The sequence below is a fragment of the Oryctolagus cuniculus genome, chromosome 5 (assembly GCF_051225735.1).
Source record: "Oryctolagus cuniculus isolate XC-2025 breed Fujian yellow rabbit chromosome 5, ASM5122573v1, whole genome shotgun sequence".
Taxonomy (NCBI): domain Eukaryota; kingdom Metazoa; phylum Chordata; class Mammalia; order Lagomorpha; family Leporidae; genus Oryctolagus; species Oryctolagus cuniculus.
Window position 1 is genome coordinate 129,707,177 of NC_142871.1, and position 19,412 is coordinate 129,726,588.

Genomic DNA, 19,412 nt, shown 5'->3' on the forward strand with positions numbered 1-19,412 from the left:
ATGCATACAAGGGGTCTTCCAAAGTTTTATGGAAATGCATATATTAAAAATAATCCAACTATGGGGGTGGGTATTTGGCATAGCAGTTAAATCACTTGCAGTGCCTGTATCACATACATAGTGCCTCGGATTGAATCCCGGCTCCCCGCAGATGTACCTAAAAGGCAGGTGATGGCCAAGTAGCTGGGTCTCTGCCACCCTCAAGGGAGACTTGGAATGAGCTCTCTGCTCTCTGCTTCAGCCTGGCCCAGCTCCAGCTGTTGCAGGTATTTGGACCAGCAGATGGGAGGTCTCTTGCTCGTTCGCTCACTCTCTCTCCTTGTCCCTCAAATAAATAAACTTTAAAACTATGCATGTATTTCAAAAAGTTTTTGGACTAAAATAAACTTATGCTTTAATTCTACATCTTTATAAACTTTGCAAAGTACCCTCCCATAGATAAACCCAAACTGACCACACCACCAAAGCCTCTCTTCTGCTGTGTAGCATAGTTCCTGTTGGAAGATAAATAAATCTGCTACTCTCTGCTCCCTGTGCCAGAGGACTCTGGCAGGAGAATGAGCTAGAAGGTCTAATATGTAGAAGTTGGCTTTTGCTGTGCAAAGCTGAGGAGGGGGACTAGAGGCCTAAGACAGTGGCACTGTCAGCGAGATCAAAAGGGGAGCTTGCTCATCCGGGTCATGGGCGAGCACCCAGGGAAAGAAGTGGAACTTGTTCTAAGGTCAGCCAATTGCAAATTGTATTATGAGGTAAACAGCTACTCTCCCCAGACCACTTTTAGGTGTACTACATTCAAAAAGTCCTAGTGTGTGTGTGTGTGTGTGTGTGTGTGTGTAGAACATGGCACAGGGGCCAAATCCCACACCTGGGTCAACATAGTGCAGGAGAATCAGTTTGCCCATAACTATTGGGAAACCCGCAGTAGCTGGGAGCTATTGTCCCAGGTGCCAGGCACTGTTCACGTATTTAACACGCAGTCTCATCCGTAGCTCTCAGCCACCCTCCGGGGGATGCCCTAATTATCCCACACTGGGAAGACAATGTCAGAGGCAGAAGAAAGTTTCTCCCCGCACTCAGGACACCCATGTAATGAAAGAGCCATAGAGGCAGGACTGAAGACCAAGCTGTATGGCTCCAGGGCCCACCCTGCTTGCCATTGAGGGCTACACCAAGAATCCTAACGAGCTGGATGGAAGTCAGATCCAAAGCCACCTGCTTACTTTGCCCTCTCTGAGGCTCACGTGTGCAGCAGGGTGGTCTGGGAGCTTGGGAAACCAGAGTTTGATCCAGGAGTCAGGTTGGGGCCCAAGGACAAGCCCATCTCAAAGGGGATGCCTGGTCCTAGGGGTCCCACCATGGAGGCCCTCTAGAGCCACTACCCACTGCTTTGGGAGACAAATCTCCAGGCCATGACTCCCCCGGGGACAATGGGCCATCACATCAACTCCCAAGATGCCCAGAATTACAGCAGGTGGAGACTGATGAGGTTGGAGGAGGGCAGGCACTGCTGGAGGCATCTCAACCCTGGAATAGCCCAGCAGTGAGGGGCATGGCATCAGGGATACCAACTTCCTGCAATCTGCCAGAAACCCTCTCCAGATAGCAGGGCTCAGTCCCCTCCCTCTGGGACACATGATTTTCTCAGATGACCCTGGTGCCCTTTGGTGGATCCACCCAGAAAGTCACTGCAGCAACTCTGAGTGGCAGACAGCCCCGCATGGGGCGCTGTGCAGGACACGGGCGGTGAGAGAGGGCAGCGAGGCCCACCTGTAGCTCTGCTACTGCATGCTGTGCCCTTTGCTCAGAGTTCCAGTTTTTAAAATCATTATTGTTTTTGTTTTATTTAAAAGGCTGAGCTAGAGAGAGGAGGAAGAGGAGGAGGAGATGGAGGAGGAGGAAGGGAGGGAGGTAAGGAGGGAGGAAGGAAAGAAAGGAAGGGGAGAAAGGGGTGGAGAGGAGGGAGAGGAAGGGAAGGATGTGGGGGAGGGGAAGGGAAGGGAAAGGAAGGGTGAAGGGGAAAGGGGAGAAGGAGAGGAGAGGAAGAGAGAGCTTCCATCCACTGGTCCACTTCCCAAATGCCCACCACAGCCAGGGTGGGTCAGGTGGAAGCCTGGAGCCCAGAACTCAGTCTGGATCTCCCATATGGGTGAAAGGGACCCAAGCACCCAAGCCATCATCTGCTGCTTCCCAGGGAGTGTTGCAGCAGGAAACCAGGATCAGAAACAGAGCTGGACTCCGACCAGGCACACCCATAAGGGATGTGGGTGTCCCGGGCAACACCTTAACCATTGCATCAAGTGCCCACTCCTGCTCAGGGGTCTTAACTGTTCTACACTATAGTCTCCAAATCTGTAAAATGGGCCAAATTCACCATCCAAATTTCAGTTGTAAAAATCAGTTGTGTGTGATGTGCTCACTAGAGTGTCCACTCTATTCGAAGCCTTCATAAGGTCATTGGTGCTCTACCCATGGCCAGGAAAACCCAGCCAAGGTCAAACCCAGGAGCTTGCTAGTCCCTGCTCACAGCCCCTGCAGGAGGAGGAGGCTGAACTTAGAATCCCTTCATCCCCATCATTTAAGGGATCTTCCATCGCTTATCATCCAGCATTCTAGGGACTTCTCCCTAAGTTCTGAGCTGTCTAACAAAGTGTCCCCCAAGACCACTTTCCGCACTTACATCACAACTTATTTAAACAGCTGGTTGTATAAAACCAGACACAAAACGGCCTGACATCTGCACACACAGTAGGTACTCAACCCTGCCTTAAGAAGTCTGTGTAGGGAGAAGACGCTTGTCACTCACCAAATAGTAACTCAAGTGCGAAGACACAGTTCCCAAGCATGGTTTGTGGCCAGCTAGGGTGCTGGGGGGCAGGGGGTGAAGGGACAGAAAGATCTAGACCCCTTCCAGTCCCCCAGGGACGGGCTTATCAGCTAACTGAATTGCTGTCCTCTGCCTCTGTATTTTCTGCACTAAACCTGCATTTCTTTTATGATCAGGGGGTAATGCTTTTTCCTAATTATACATCCTTCCAATGCTTTTCTTGGTTATAACCTCTCCATGCCCACTCTGCTCACTCACGTGTCCCTGCTTGGTTCTCGTTCTATGTTTCTGGCCCGTGAATTTGCATCCATGGCTGTGAAAGCGGATTTTCCTGCACACATACTCGAGACCCTCTGGGAAGCCGAGCTGCCCCCATCTGGGAGGAGGTGCTTCCCAGAGATGGAAGAGCAGCTGGGTCCATCGCCCACCACTCACTCCCTGACAACCCTCCCAGCCCAAAAATTCACTAGGAGGCTCTTCATGAAGTCAACAGCTCATGCTAAGAGTAACTGCACAGAAGGTGGCCCAGGGGTGAGAAAACTGGGGTGTACACATATGCACAGACACATGCACACACATGCCCCAGTCTGCCTCTCTTTGCTCCTCCCCTATCCAAAAGGAAGCGTCCTGTGCTTAGTGCCCTCGGATGAACCGGGAAGTCAAATTTCCCACTATAGTCCGCAAGGAGCGGGGAGCTAGGGTTGGGACCGCCAGGGAGGGCTCATCAGCTTCCATCTGGCCCTGAAGTCCCTACTTATTTTCCTGGCCCGGCCTGATCTCATTGCCCAATGTGAGGGATCCTGCTCTCTTGGTGACACACACTTTCCCCAAGAATGTTTGGCTTTTCCATGAGGAATTTTTGTATTCGGGAGATTCTTGGAAACAGGACAAGGATTCATGAATCGCTGGCTCTGGCTCTGCCTGAGGGCTCGTGGCTCACAGCAGCAGGCAGGGCAGGAAGCAGGCAGGGAAAAAGGACTTGGACATTTGGGGCAGAGTGGCGGAGGGCAGAGATGTTGCTCCAGTCCCTGGCCCTCTGAGAGCTGCCCACTGGGGGATCCCATGCTCCACTCCACTCGGGAGTCGCCTTCAAGGGTGGATGCCCAGCAGGTGCAGGGCACTGGGAATCCAGTGGAAGCTGCAGAGAGGGAAGGGGCCCTCTGGGTGGCACTGCTGAGAACACGGGGCTCTAGCAGGCACACATGTACTGTCAGCTGGCCATGCGATCTGGGTAGGCCACCTCACTGCCCAGAAACTCACTCCTCTTCTGCGAAGTGGAATAGCACCCCATTTGCCGGGTTTCAGAGGATGACTTGTACTGAAGCGTGCACACGTGCAGCTCCTCTGCGGGGTGCCTAGGAGACTGGGCATGGCCAGGGAGGAGTTGCTGCCCACTGGGGTGCAGGCCCAAGTTCTTGCCTTCTCGGGCTTACATGCCCTGCAAGAATGCACCTCTCGCCGTGGCTGCTCAGACCCCAGGTGAGGCCTTGTGGGCTCCGGCAGGAAGTCACCAGGCGTCTGCGCCATCCCGGGTGCTCCCAGCGCATCTGCTTCCCACAGCTGGGAAGCGGGGTGGCTCCTAGGTAAGCATCAGACAGATCACGGAGCCAAGTGGCCCTGCCGGGACTCCAGGGCTCTGAGCTGTGTGGGATGGGCAGGGTCAGGTTCGGCCTGGGGCAGGTGCACCCAGGGGCCCAGAAGGCCCAACACAGACCTCTAGGACGTGGCTGGCCATCAGGAGTTCTCCCCCAACCCCACTTTCCCAGGGGCCCTGCAGGGCATAGTACTCTGTCCAGAAGCGTCAGTGTGGGCAGTGCCTCTGTCTAGTGCAGGGCTCTGCTCACCACAGCTCTCCCACTGCAGGCCGGGAGGAGACAAGACAAACAGGTTTCCATTTGCTTCACCTCTATGACCAGCCCTATGGATCCAGCTATAGATGCCTGGCGTTGCCCCCATGACAGAACCACATACACTCATGAGCACACATACACACAGCCTGTTCACACGTTTGCACACTCACACACACATGCAGTCAATTCACTCATGCACATACTCACATGTGTGCTCACACATACATGTATACACACATATACTCACACACCTGCTGACATGTACACTGTACTCATGTGTTCACACAAGCCAGTTCACACATGTGCACTCTCATACATGCAGTCAATTCACACATGCACATACCCATATATGCTCACATACATGCTCAAACATGCACACATGTGCACACAGTCAGTCCACATGTGTGTGCTCAGATACATGCACTCAAAATCACCCTCATGCACACAGCCGACTCAAACATCCACTCATACACACATGCACACACACATACCTGCTCAAGCAGACAATTCACACGTGTGCATATTCACACATAAAATGGACACATACACACTCATACATTCACACCCACCTGCATACAAGGCACTCACACATGGACTCATATGCACATAACCAATTCACATATGTGCATACTCACACATGTACATATACACATTCACATACTCACATACATACACAAATATACACACCTGCAACAAGGCACTCACATATATACACACAAGTGTACACAGCCAATGCATGTGCATACTCACACACATGTTCATATATACACATGCACGCTTACATATCCACACACACGCCTGCATACAAGGCACTCACATTTACATCAGTCACACATATGCACACTGACATGCACAAAGCTAAACTGACACATGTGCATGCTCACACAGGCACACAGACACGAACACAAACACACACACACTCACATCCCCACAGAGTCAGTCCTTGCAAATAGTTACTGAGCCTAAGAACGCAAAACTAAGAACACAAAGCAATGTTTCTACAAACCTCTGCCTTTACAGAGGCAGGTGTGGCCCCCCAGCTACATGCCTGGCAGTGAGCAATCTCCAGCCCACTGGACAGGGCCTGACAACGAGAGGTTGAGGGGTTGCACTGTATTTTCTCAAAGGGGCACAAATCAAAAAGGAGGAAGTCAAATTATCCCTTTTGCAGATGACATGATTCTATACATAGGGAGAAATGAAAGACTCCACTAAGAGACTATTGGAACTCATAGGAGAGTTTGGTAAAGTTTCAGGATATAAAATCAACACACAAAGTCCATAGCCTTTGTATACACAGGCAATGTCATGCCTGAGAATGAACTTTTAAGATCAGTCCCATTCACAATAGCTACAAGAAATTTAAATAACTTGGAATTAATTTAACCAAGGAGGTGAAAGATCTCTGCACTGAAAATTACAAAACATTAAGTAAATAGATGAAGACAGACACACAGAAAAATCTTCCATGTTCATGGACTGGATGAATATCATCAAAATGTCCATAGTACTGATAGCAATTTACAGAGTCAGTGTGATCCCAATCAAAATACCAATGACATTCTTCTCAGATCTAGAAAAAAACAATGCTTAAAATCACATGGAAACACAAGAGACCCCTAACAGTTAAAACAATCTTAAACAACAAAAACAAAGCAGGAGGCATCACAATCCCAGATTTCAAGACATACTAGTTATAATCAAAACAGCCTGTTACTGGCACTGAAACAGACATGTAGACCAATGGAACAGAACAGAAACTCCAGAAATCAACCCACACACCTATAACTTATAACTTATCTTTGACAAAGGAAGCTAAAGGAAAGGAGCTAAAGTCAATCCCTGGAGCAAGGACAGTCTCTTCAACCAATGGTGCTGGGAAAATTGGATCTATGCATGCAGAAGTATGAAGCAAGAGACCTTACACAAAAATCCATTCAGAATGTATCAAGGATCTAAATCTATGACCCAATACCATCAAATGGCTATAGGAAAGCATGTAGGAAACTCTGTAAGACACTGGTATAGGCAAAGGCTTCTTGGAAAATACCCCAGAAACACAGGCAATAAAAAGCAAAAATAGACAAATGGGATTACATCAAGCCAAGAAGCTTCTACACTGCAAAGAAAACATTCGACAAAGTGAAAAGGCAACTCACTGAGAGGGAGAAAATATTTACAAGCTATGCAACTGAAGAAGGATCAATATCTAGGCTCTTATAGAGCTCAAGAAATTCAACAACAATTCAACAACAAAACAAACAATCCAGTTAAGAAATCGGCAAAGGACATGAACAGGCATTTTTCAAGAGGAAATCCAAATGGCCAACAAACACATTAAAAATGCTCAGGATCACTAACCATCAAGGAAATGCAAATCAAAACCACAAAGGGGTTTCACTTCACCCCAGTTAGAAGGCTGTCATCCAAAAATCAACAAACAATAAATGCTGGCAAGGATATGGGGGAAAAGGTACCCTAATCTACTGCTGGTGGGAATGTAAACCAGTGTAGCCATTGTGGAAGACAGCATTGAGCTTCCTTAGACATCTGAAAATAGATCCGTCATATGACCCAGCCATCCCACTCCTGGGAATTTACCCAAAGGAAATGAAATCAGCATATGAAAGAGTTAGCATACATCCATGTTTATAGCAGCTCAACTCACAATAGCTAAGATATGAAGTCAACTCAGATTTCTATCAACTGGTGACTGGATAAAGAAATTGTGGTATATATATACACTATGAAATACAACTCATCCATAAAAATGAATGAAATCCTGTCTTTTGCAACAAAATGAATGCAACTGGAAACCATTATACTTAGTGAAATAAGTCAGTCCCAAAAGCAAATACCAAATATTTTCCCTGATCTGTGGTAACAAAAGTACAAATAATGTAATGTAAGTGAGCAAAACTGACATTTTGGGAATTGATTACTGTTTACAGCCCTTGTCTCTACTGTTAGAAACAGCATTTTTTCTTCTATTTGTTGAATTCTTTATTTAGTGGAGGGTTAATTTTACTATAAAAAGGGTTTGGAAGTATGTCAATGTAAAAATTAAGAAAGAATAAGAAGGTAAGGAGGAGGGAGGTTGGGAACTTAGGCATGGGGGAGAGGAGTGTGGGAGGTATGCTCCCAGATCTGTATAAATGAAATACATGATATTTGTTCACCTTAGAGATTTTTAAAATGTAAATTAAGAAGCTATATTTTCTACTGATGGCTTTTGCTTTGTTTTCCTTCTGTTTGGCATGGGATGCCTTCAAGGATCAGCCTGAGAAGTAAAGTCTTCATCAACCTAATTGTGCACCTAATAACTGTCTGTTCCTTCTTCCATTCTAACAGACCCCTGCTTTCGTCTGAGGCAGCAGCACAGCCGATTCAATGTGTTCAGTTACCTCCTAGATTCTGTTACCACCTGGGGCTTCTGTTTAACACAGTCTGGGCCAGTTTCTGGTTGGGGCTTTCAGAGGAGCTTGTTAGAAAGGGCGGAATTAGCTAGTGTGTGCTTACTGTGCATCACCATTTTCTTCCTTCCAGAACACAGATGTGAAGGTAGAGGCACTGCAGCCATTCTATAGCCATGAGGCAATGTGCACAAAGACAAAACTCACGCTAAAGAAGGTTAAGAGAGAGAGAGAGAGACAGACAGACAGACAGACAGACCAGGTCCCAGACCGCACTGTGGAAGTACTCCATCAACTCTGGCCTGTGTTTGCTTGACATGTTTAAGAATTCTATGATTGAGCAACTCTGCTTGGGTTTCCGTTCCACTTAACTGAATACAAATTATAACTGATACCAACCTTACAACACTAGTTCTGTGGGTTGTCTCATTAGAAGGGCCCTCTCAATAAAATAAATTGTGAGAGTGAGGTTGGGATGATGGGAAACTAGTTTATCACTGAACGTCGCGGCTCTGTACGGGCACAGGTAGGGGAGATGGAAGGGTATCAGGCCAAGGTCCTTAAGCAGAGTGCTTTTCCCTAGGACCGTGTGAGCCCCCTGCTTTCTGTCACACATGGTCTGAGAACAGCTAGGCTGCACCGTACGATCTCTTTGGAGTCCCCTGCTCCCCTCTGGAGGTCCACAAGCAGCTCTGGCACTGGCCTCTAATGCAACCTGAGTGAGAACCATGAACAGGGACCCCTGAGGTTGCTGAGAAGAGAACCAGGAACTAGAAAGATCCAGAGATTCAAGAAGAGCCAGGGCTCTCAAAACTCTGGAGCACTTATTCCCCTGGCACGCTTGCCGGGCACTTCTCTCCAGAAAACAAAATGGTGCAGAGATAACGGCAGGACAGACTAAGCCTTTGCCGGGTGCCCGGAGCTGTGCTCCACATGGGTGATCCATGGACCCTCCCAGCTGTCTTTGGAGGGAGGCCCCTTGCTTGTGCCCATTTTACAAAGGAAGAAACTGGGGGCTAATAAGAAGGGCCAGGGATTCACTCAAAACACCTGGGTGAGTTAGAACAGTGGGGCTCTGCCCCAAGGCCCCCCAGCTTCAGTAGCTTCACCCCCGCTCTCTACCAAGGACAGGCTCTGATAGGTTGCTTTTCGGTTACCATTGCCATGTGCATCCCTGGACTGGGAATTCTCAAAGGCAGACCCTCTACTGCCAGGAGCTCAGCAGTACTATTTTTATCCATTCCCTAAGCCTTGCCACAGTGCTTAGAGACCATGTCTACACAGAACAGGGCCACTGGGTCAGCACTGCAGGAGGCAACAGGTACTCAGGTGCACCTGAGGGTAAGGGTGAGGTGTGACATGAGAAGGGAGTCTAGCCAGGTGAGCCCCAGCGAAGAGCACCCTCAGCCTCAAACGCTTACCCCTGGGGAGGGCTTCAAACCAACATGGAGTGTGCATGTGCATGTGTGTGACTTGAGTTTGGTTCCGGCCTGGTCTCAAGTTCATAGCCTGCCACGTGGGACCAGTCAGCTCAGCCATGGCCACTCTGTGGGTCACTAGGCAAAGCTTCTTCCTTTGACACACAGAGCCCACCCCTGAGCCATAACCAGTTCTGTCAGTTCCCACCCACCCATGCCCTCAAGCCCACCTTTCTGGCTTACCCACACCAGCCTCTTGGTTTCTTGTGCCAAAGCACAGCCCAAATGCCCAGATGCTATTACTGGGTCAACCAATGGGGCCTCTTGGTGCTGCCCGGCTCTTTCAGTGACACAGGGAGTGCACACAGAAACACTAAGGTGCTCATTATTCCCTGCCCACCTCTCTCCATGCTCCGGGCCCAGATCCCTGGGCTCCTGCACCCACAGGGAAGCGGCCATCGGGAAGTGAGTGCAGGTGAAGGGAAGGCAGGGGGAGGAGAGCCTGCAGGCGGTCGCTCCCCCTGCCCTCTGCTAAGCCAGGGATCAGATGGTCAGGACCCAGGTCCACTGCCCCAGCTGGCACAGGGCATATGCAACATGACTCCACCCCTTGCACCACGGCCAATGGGAGTGTTAGCGGCTTCCTGGGGCTGCTCTTCTTTGAGAGCCTAAACATCTCCTGTGTAAGGAGCCATTTCAGTGGGTTCTCATCAGAAAGGCATACCAACTTGACTGCCTGGAGCCCACCCGGGTGGCCTACGATACATTCTTAAAGAAGCCACACTCGCCGCGTCCTCCCGGACAAGGGCCAGTGTCATGTGAGTGTCGTCTTCCTAATTAAGGCCAATCATATGACACACACCTCGGCAGGGTGCAGAGGGGACAGCTGCCCATGAGTTCAGTCCCCAGTCCTAGCACCAGGTTAACCAGAGAAGGGACCCAGCACTGCAGAGCACAGGGGCGAGGTTCAGAGGCCGCCAGGGACATGCAAGGCTGAAGCAGAGTGTGTTACTGCCTTGGGCTCAGAGCAGATCCCAGGGGGAAGGAGCTGCATCTATTGTATTTCAGGGGACACCCAGAGACAGAGGTGGCACAGCCTTGTTTGTCAGGGGCACAGCAGGGAGCCATTCCCCATGCAAGGGCAGGATGTGTGCAGAAGAACTAGTGCCCAGGAGCTTGGGGGAGGCTGGGCAGTCATGGAGGGGCAGGGGCGACCCTTCCCCCCAGCTAGTGAGAGACACCCAAGACCACTGGTTCCACGTCCCTTTCAAAAGGACATCGGGATGATGCTGATGGCTGCTTTCTAGCACGTGAAAGAAACCCCAGGCACTCCCAAGAAGGGGCGGCAGAGAGAAGGCTGCAGAAATCCACTCCATGGGAATGATCCCCAGAACGGCCATGACCCCATTTTGCCTGTCATCCAATACATCAAAGTGGCATCCCCACCAACCCACAAGGCAGCTAGAAATAGGTCAACATCATTGGTTCAGCTGCCCCAGCGCAGATGCCTGTGAACAGCCCGCTGGGAGACGCCACAGCCCCTGAGAGCTCCCCAAATGGACCTGGTGTGAGCCCAGAGCAGCCGCCCACTCACCCTGCAGCATGGCTGGGTGCCAATGGGCAGGTGGGATGGATTAGGAGTCTAGGACCATTTTTTTTTAAATAACTCATCTTAACCAAAAAATATTTAAAATATCTAAAACATACCAAGAAGGATAAACATTTGTGTGCTCACTGCTCTGGGTAAGGAACAAAATTTTACACAATCAACAGTACCGCTGTGGAACCCTCCTGGTCTTCCCTGTCGCCTTCCCCAAAAGGAACCACCTCTTGGCATTTTGTGGCTGTCCCCAAACATGATTTGACACTTTACATCCACATGCAAAGATGTGGAGATAAAAGGTACTGTAACTCATGCCCGTACCAGCCTTGTGCTGGCGCTCTTGAGCGCTGAGTCTGAGACCACACTGAACACTCGTCCCATCTCCCCTGTGCCTTCAACCCTGCCCCCCACCTAATCCCATGCCATCTCATTGCGTGTGTGCATCAAATGATTGAACCAGCCTTGTGGTCCATGACAAGTATTTGATTGGCACTTGAGCTCTTTTAAAAACCACACTGTAATGAATATTCCTAAATCCTTTTCACGTGTATTAGCCCTCAAACCAGAGTCTTTCTAGACTTGGTTAGGAATGAAATGCCTGGGCCCTCTGTGGATGCATCCCCAGTTTCACTAGAGGGGACAGGCCTATCCCCCCACCCTCTAAGTGTTCCTGTAGCTTTAACTCCATCCTCACTGAATAGTGGCTGTCTTGGGCTCTATGGCCAATATGATGAGTGTGACTTCTTTGCCCATGCCAAAGAGTGTGGAGTGAAGTCTCCTTGTGATTTTATATTCTGCATTTCCCTAACGCCAAGCTAGGCTGAGCGTCTTTTCCTTTATCTCTTATTCTGTAGGATCATTTTACTGTTAGAATTACATTAGCTAATGTCAGAGTTTGTGGACTCATAAGGCATCCATAGCCTTGGCAGCTCATGACAAGAGCCTCGGGTGATCAATGATTTCAAAATAAGTCAACTGTTAAATCAACAACAAGAGTCACTGTGCATTTGCTCCCCATGTAGGACCTCTGTCCTTAGTGTGTTGTGCTATGAGAATTAATGGTAAAAATGGCTTTCAAACAGTACTTTATACTTTGTGTGTCTGTGTGGGTGCAAACTGTTGAAATCTTTATTTAGTATAGAGTTGATCTTCTGTATATAATTAAAATGAATTTTAATGAAGAACAGGATGGGAGAGGGAGTAGGAGGTAGGATGGGAGTAGGGGTGGGAGGGTGGGTATGGAGCAAAGAACCACTATAATCCAAAATCTGTACCTAGGAAATTTATATTTTAAAAAATTACATTTGCATGCTTTGAGAAATCCAAAGAATGGTCCTTTCCATTCATAAAAGTTTGGAAAACCTGTGGAGCAGAAACACAGTGGATGGAGTTTGGAGGGAAGAGGGGAGACTTCGTTGTGCACACTGGCTTTGAGGCCAGGATTTCTTTAAATGAGAGATAATTTAGAGACAAAGCCCTCAAGCAGAAATGCCAGCAGTCCCACGTGATGCTAGGTGAGGAGTGTGTGTTCAGGCCTCACTGGCATCGTCAGGCTATGTTCCCGTGCCTTTCACCTGCGAGACACATGACGGCACAGACATCACACAGGGATTTTTATTTTGGTGCACAAGCATCCACGCATTTTTTTTCCCACAACATGCATTTTCCAGGAGCTGTTGGAAAACCCCACGAATACAAGATTTCAAATTGGTTTTGCACCAAAAGACAATGCTTTTAATTGTGTTCCATGAACTTTGTGAAACGCCCTTGTAGTTAGCATCCCGACAGACAAAACCACTCCTCTGATAACAGGAACCTGGGAGTCCCTAACAGCCTCCTTTCCCCCTCACTCAGCAGAACACGAATCCCTCAGATTTGAGCACCTGCCCCCCAGCACTCGTCACGTGCACCAATCCTCTTCTAGATCCTTCCCCCAGCATAGCAGCGAGCACGGTGAGAACTCATCCGGGCAGCCCTGTCCCTGGCATGAGGACGGCAGCAAAATGCATGAACTAGTCTGGAAATGCCGAAAGCAGCGTCACCCGGGTTTGGAGCTCTGGTAGGCACTTGACTTACGGCTCCTTAGAAGCAGGAGTTTCTTGCGCACTGAATCTTCTCCGAGCTTCAAGAACGAAGTGACAGGGTAAGCATTTGGTGCTGTACTGAAGTCCCCACTTGGGGTGGCTGCATCTAGTACGAGCATATGCCTGCTTCGAGTCCTAGTTCCTCTACTTCTGATCCAGCTTCCTGCTAATGCACACCCTGGGAGGCAGCCGGTGCTTACTCAAGGACTTGGGCCCCTGCCACCCACATGGGAGACCCAGATTGAGCTCTAGGATCCCTGGCCATTACCAAGCCCAGCCCTGGCTATTGAGGGCACCTGGGGGACAGTGAGCCTGGAACAAGTAGGTATTCTATAAATCAGATCAGGGAGGGCTCCGTGGCAAGGCGGCATCCCAAAGTGTGTGCTGGATGCCTTTTAGATCCCAAGTAAGAGAGCTTTTGTTTATGTCCATCATCGCTCTGTTCTTTCTCAAATTTTTATTATTTCCTTTAACTTGAAAGGTGATGTACAGGGGGATGAACAGAGAGAGATCTTCCACCTGCTGGTTCATTCCCCTGGATGCCCCCAGTAGCCAGGGGTGGGCCAGGTAAAAGCCAGGGATTCTGGCAGTTTGAGCCCCAGGCTCTGCAGGAGAAGCCACTCTGCTGTACCCAAGCTGCTGCTGGCCACACGACGTTCTCAAGCACGTCACGGCCTTGCCATCGCACAAATGCGGCGGGGGGTTTAGTGAGAGACCAGCTCTCCTCTGCATCCTCCCCCTTGACAGCTTCAAATCCCCAAGGCCTTGAAGAACATGCCGCTTTCTTCCTCTGTCTCAGGAGTTCCAGTCACAGAGACCTGCACACACCCACACGCTGTGGCCTCACTTTCGTGGAGCCCTGAACACTGGGGTTTCCCTCTCCACAGCCTGGCTCAGCACTCAGCACCCTACACCCAGCAGCTTTGCAAACACTGGTTGAGCAACCACAAGCATTAGCAACCAAGAATCACACAGCCCTCTGCAGCCTGCCCAACACCTGTCATACGCCCTCCATCACTCACCCTCCCCTGCTCTTTGCGACCAGCACTACTGCCATCTCCATGTCACACATGGCTAAGCCAGGGCTCAGATGCGCCCCGATCATGTATCTAAGGCTTGGCAGCTAATTAGTGGAAGGCTAGAACTCACACCTAGATCCTGACACCAAGTCCCATGATAAAGCATCTTTCGCTACTAATTAAGTTGATCTCTTTTCTTCTTCATATATTTTTAAAGAGTTTATTTACTTGAGAAATAGTGTTACAGACAGAAGGAGAGACAGAGAGAAAGGTCTTCCATCCACTGGTTCACTCCCCAGATGGCCTCAACGACTGGAGCTGGGCCAATCTGAAGCCAGGAGCTTCTTCCAGGTCTCCTACATGGGTGCAGGAGCCCAAGGACTTGGGCCATCTTCTACTGCTTTTCCAGGCCATAGCAGAGAGCTAGACCGGAAGCGGAGCAGCTGGGACTAGAACTGGTGCCCACATGGGATGCTGGTACCACAGGCTAAGGCATAGCGCCGGCTTCCTTCTTCATACTTTATGTGCTTGCAACACACGTAGGCATGCGCGCACATATGCTCACACACCTGACTTTTCCTTCTGGACCAGTGGAATTGGAGTAACCTCAGAAAAACAGAGGGCGCTGAGCTCTCGTTCTATGAACTCTGAGTGAACGAACACATGGCTGAAAGATCCGCAGTCATCCAGGATGCCTGCAGTGCTGACCCTCTGTGCACAGCCACCAGGCTTGGGGCCATAACAGTGGCCAAGGGGCTGTCCTTAGCAGCCATGGCTCTCACCAGCAGGTGAACCTTGAAGGTGCCTGGATCCATCAAAGGAAGGTCCTCATCAGGACACCTTGAGAGCAGAGAATGGTGTGGGAGAGCCAGAAGTGGCTCAGACCCCGCTCTCAGCACAGACACAGGAGACAGCCAAGGCACTGGCCCAGGGCAAACTCCAGACAGACCGTGTCCCAAAAAGGTTAAAAATAATCTGTACAACGCCATGACCAGGACAGCAAGGCCTGCCTAGACCTCCAGAGCGTGAGTGTCCGCCCTAGTCTGCCCAGGACAGTCTCGATTTACTCCTGTTGCCCTCATGTCCCATCCAGGGGGTGCCCCTTTCGCTCTTGAAACAGCTTTGGCGGCCAGTGCCGTGGCTCACTAGGCTAATCCTACACCTGGTGGCACCGGCACACCGGGTTCTAGTCCCGGTCGGGGCGCTGGATTCTGTCCCGGTTGCCCCTCTTCCAGGCCAGCTCTCTGCTGTGGCCTGGGAGTGCAGTGGAGGATGGCCCAAGTGCTTGGGCCCTGCACCCCATGGGAGACCAGGAGAAGTACCTGGCTCCTGCCATCGGATCAGCGCGATGCACCAGCCATGGCGGCCATTGGAGGGTGAACCAACGGCAAAAAGGAAGACCTTTCTCTCTGTCTCTCTCTTTCTCACTGTCCACTCCTGAGCTAACTGTAGTTATGTGATGGGGACACAGAAGGCACCTAGCGCAGGGCCTGGCCTGCCTACCCCCAGTCTGCTTTCTAGAACAAGGAGCTCCAGATGGAAAGGGCACGGGAGATGGGAAGATCTGGAAGCCCGGGATAGCACCAGGCCTCGAAGCCCTGCACAACTGAGCTATAACTGCTTCTTGGTCTTTAAAGAGCGTGGAAAATGTGACCCAACACCTTCCTAAAACCGTTTGGCAGTTCCTCCTAGAACTGGGCATGTGTGTTCTCGCCACCCAGCAATGCCACTCCCGGGAACACACCCACAGAAACACACTCACATGTCCACCCGACAAGCACACACGTGTTTGCAGCAAGGAGACAGATGACGCCCCCAAACGTGGAAACCACACAAATGCCAGTCAGCAGAATGGATACAGAAAGGGTGTTACGTCTACACAATGGAAGACTACACAACAATGAGAGTGAGTGAGCCGCACATTAAGCTGAGCCAAAGAAGCCAGACACAAATGAGGACCCACTGTCTGACTCCATGTACAGGGAATTCAAGAACAGGCAGAACTAATCCACGGGGCTTGAGATGAGAAACCTGGAAGGGTATTGGCCAGCAAGGGGCGCCCATGGGGCAGGATGGGGTGGGGGTGCTTCTGGGGAGGGGCTGGTGTGGTAGAGAGGAAGGGCTCCAATGCCCTACTTCCTGGGCTGGGTGCTGCCTACGCAAGTGTGTTCAGTTTGCGAGAAATCCATTCGGCCACATACACATAAATTGTGTATCTTTCTGAATTATGTTTACCTTCGATAGAAAGCTAAGATAAAAGTTTAAAGTAGAAAATAGCATTCTTGCTTGGTAGAGTTAAGCAGCAGACACATAGCAAGAGGCTGTGGGGTCTTCACTTACTAAATGTCTGGTGAGACCCAGCTCTGCACCAGGTACTGTGCACCATTGCTCAGGACGCTGTGCGGAGGAAACACAGCTAATGAGATGTGGTGCCTCTTCTCCGTCACCAGCTCCATCGCCAACTCCATCGCCATCTAGATCATCCCCAACGTTTCTTACTGCCTGCTATGTGTCTGCCAAGATTTCAAGTACTACTTTCTTCTTTTCCTACTCAAATAACGCATTGACTTTATCTTCATAACAGGCCATTTTATAGATGAGGAAACAAGGCGCAGAAAGACAGCCAGCGGAGCCTGAATCTGAACCGAGGCCACGTGAATCCAGGGCCTGGGCCCTGAAGAACAGCCTTATGGCCGAGAAATCTGATCTGTTTCTCAGCTCTGTCTGCCCCAGCTCCCACTTCAAAACCAGCACCTCTGTCCAGGCCAGGGGTGCTGGGAAGTTATCCACTGCATGTCTTAGAATGGCAGGGCGGTTGCTAACTCTGCTTCCAAGTGGCTGCCAGCATAGTGCTGCATGGCAAGGAATAGACTGACAGACTGGAGGGGGTTTGCAACATTTGTAGATAAAAGGCTTCTTTTGGCTCAAAAAATTGAAATGCATATATTGTATTTTTAATATATACTTTTCAGGAACTGTTTGGAGATTCGTCATATGCAGGAATTTCACGTTTTTGTACCAAAATAAACTTATCTTGGGTAAGTATATGACACAGCAGGTTAAGCTGCTTTTGGGGACACTCACACCCATCTGCTGGTTTCAGTCCTGGCTGCTCTGCTTTCTACCCTGCTTCCTGCTAATGCACCCTGGGAGGCACTGGAGGATGGCCCAGTAACTGGGTTCCTGCCATGCAGCGGAGACCCGAATGGAGTTCCTGGCTCCTGGCTTTGTCCTAGCTCAGCCCTGGCTGTTGGGGGCATTTGGGATCGAACCAGTGAATGCTGAATAGATCTGTCTCTCTCCACCCTCCAATTCTTTCAAATAAACAAAATTTTAGTTCCATTGCATTCCATTTTCCAAGAAAATATTCAAGTGCCCAAATTCATTGATGGAGACTGAAGAAGAGTTAATGGCTGGTCCTTCTGCCCAGAGTCCACAGGAATCCTGAATTTGTTTCAAACTAACTCCAAAGCTACCTGTAGCACTGCGGACATATCCAGGGACGTTCTCACTGACCTGGCATCCTCTGCTTCCCTCCCTGCTCTGGTCAAGGGGTCTTGAGGCTGGGGACTGTGGCACCTTGGAAGAAACAAAGCCAGGAGTGTTGAAACTGACGCCAGGCCTATGCCCCTGAGTCTGGCTGATCCAGCATGCACCATACAGGCTAACTCTGCCCTGGCACGCGGGGGCTACGTGACAGGTGTACATGACCTGCAAGGCGGAATGTCCAAAGCAGAATGCAGACTGCCCGTGCTCAAGACAAGGGAGCAAGAAACAAATGGTCAGAGGAACTAGATTTTGCAGAGACTTGCATAGGCATGACAGGACCATCCATGCAGGCAGGGCAGCAGGTCCCACTGGGCTAGCAGGGTCCCCCAAGGCCACCCCATTTCTATTGAAGAAGCACCAATAAAGGGAAGAGGAATTCCCAAAGGTCAACTTGTCTATCCTTCCGTGTCCAGGCAGGTGGATGACAAAGCCATCTGCTCATGCTTCCCACTAGATACACCCAACCCTTGAGGTTAGCATTGGGCAGGGGATGCATAGGTACTCACAATAAAAGTCAAGATGTTCACTCAGTTTTCCCAGTTGGAACACACTCTCTTATCAGAGAAACCAGTTAGAAGTCACCAGGAGGGGCCAGCCTGTGGTATAATGGGTTGAGATACCGCCTGCAGTGCCAGCAACCCACACGGGTGCTGGTTCAAATCCTGGCTGCTTCATTTCCAATCCAGCTCCTTGCTAATGTGCCTGGGAAAGCATCAGAAGATGGCCCAAGTGCTAGGGGTCCTACAACTACATGGGAGACCCAGATGGGGCCCCTGGCTTCAGCCTAGGGCATTGTGGTCATTTGGAGAGTGAACCAGCATATGGAAAACCTCTCTTTAACTCTGCTCTTCCAATAAATAAAATCTTAAACACACACACACACACGAAAAACAATACACTTTTTCAGATTCTGAAAACTACCAACAATTATCTGGACAACAATGAACTCCTCCCAAACAATCTCATCTAAAAGATGAGGCACTTCGTGTAGTTCTCCCCAGGTACTGTGTGTCTTCCTATTTAGCAGTCTCCACAGTCTTACACGGATGGGCACATGGTTACCTCCATCTGGCAGATTTGAAAACGGAAGCTTGGGCACTTGCTGGGCAAGTCAAAGGGCACAGCAGGTTGGGTCCCTTAGGGGCCGCCCTGGAGCACAGCAGGGAAGAGGTGGATCAGGAAGGGCTCCTGCACTTAGGGCCTGGGGAGGGGCAGGAGAGAGCACGAGACAGGGGGCGCCACCCACACGCAGTCCTGAAGCCAAGATGCTCTTTAGAACAGATCCACATTGAGGCAGAGGGGCCCAGCCTTCATAGTTCCCCCAGGCACTGGACATCAGGTGGCCCAAGAGGGGAGCAGGGGTCCAGTAGCCAAGGCGAGTGCAAGGAGGGCTGCCCAAGGCCAGTACTCCCTGCAGCTGGAGGCTCAGCTGTAAAGCGGGGATTGGGTGGCACAGGCCAGTGCCCTCTGCTCAGGAGTCCGAGTGTTCAGTCCACATGATTGCCCCTTATACCATCCTGCCTGACTCCATCCCCACCATTCTCACACAGAATTTGTCACTCTTTGGTGCTTTCTGCTGCATTTCCTGCCCACTGGGTGATGAAGGAGAGCCAAGGAGGACATGCTACCTGGTGGGGTGGGAGGGCAGCCAC

The 19,412-nt window shown here is 50.2% G+C and overlaps 1 protein-coding gene across 10 annotated transcripts in view; it reads right to left on the reverse strand.

The window, feature by feature from the left end:
• Positions 1–19,412, reverse strand: part of DAAM2 (dishevelled associated activator of morphogenesis 2) — a 115,163-nt gene that overhangs the window by 86,070 nt on the left and 9,681 nt on the right. For 6 of the 10 annotated variants that reach the window (XM_089333251.1, XM_089333249.1, XM_089333250.1 and 3 more), the window contains exon 1: positions 17,728–17,791. The exons of the other annotated variants lie outside the window; for them this stretch is intronic. In XM_089333251.1, coding sequence (XP_089189377.1) covers positions 17,728–17,734 — 7 coding nt within the window. In that variant the 5' untranslated portion in view covers positions 17,735–17,791. Of the gene's footprint in view, positions 1–17,727; positions 17,792–19,412 lie in introns of those variants that run through there. 10 annotated transcript variants of the gene reach the window in all.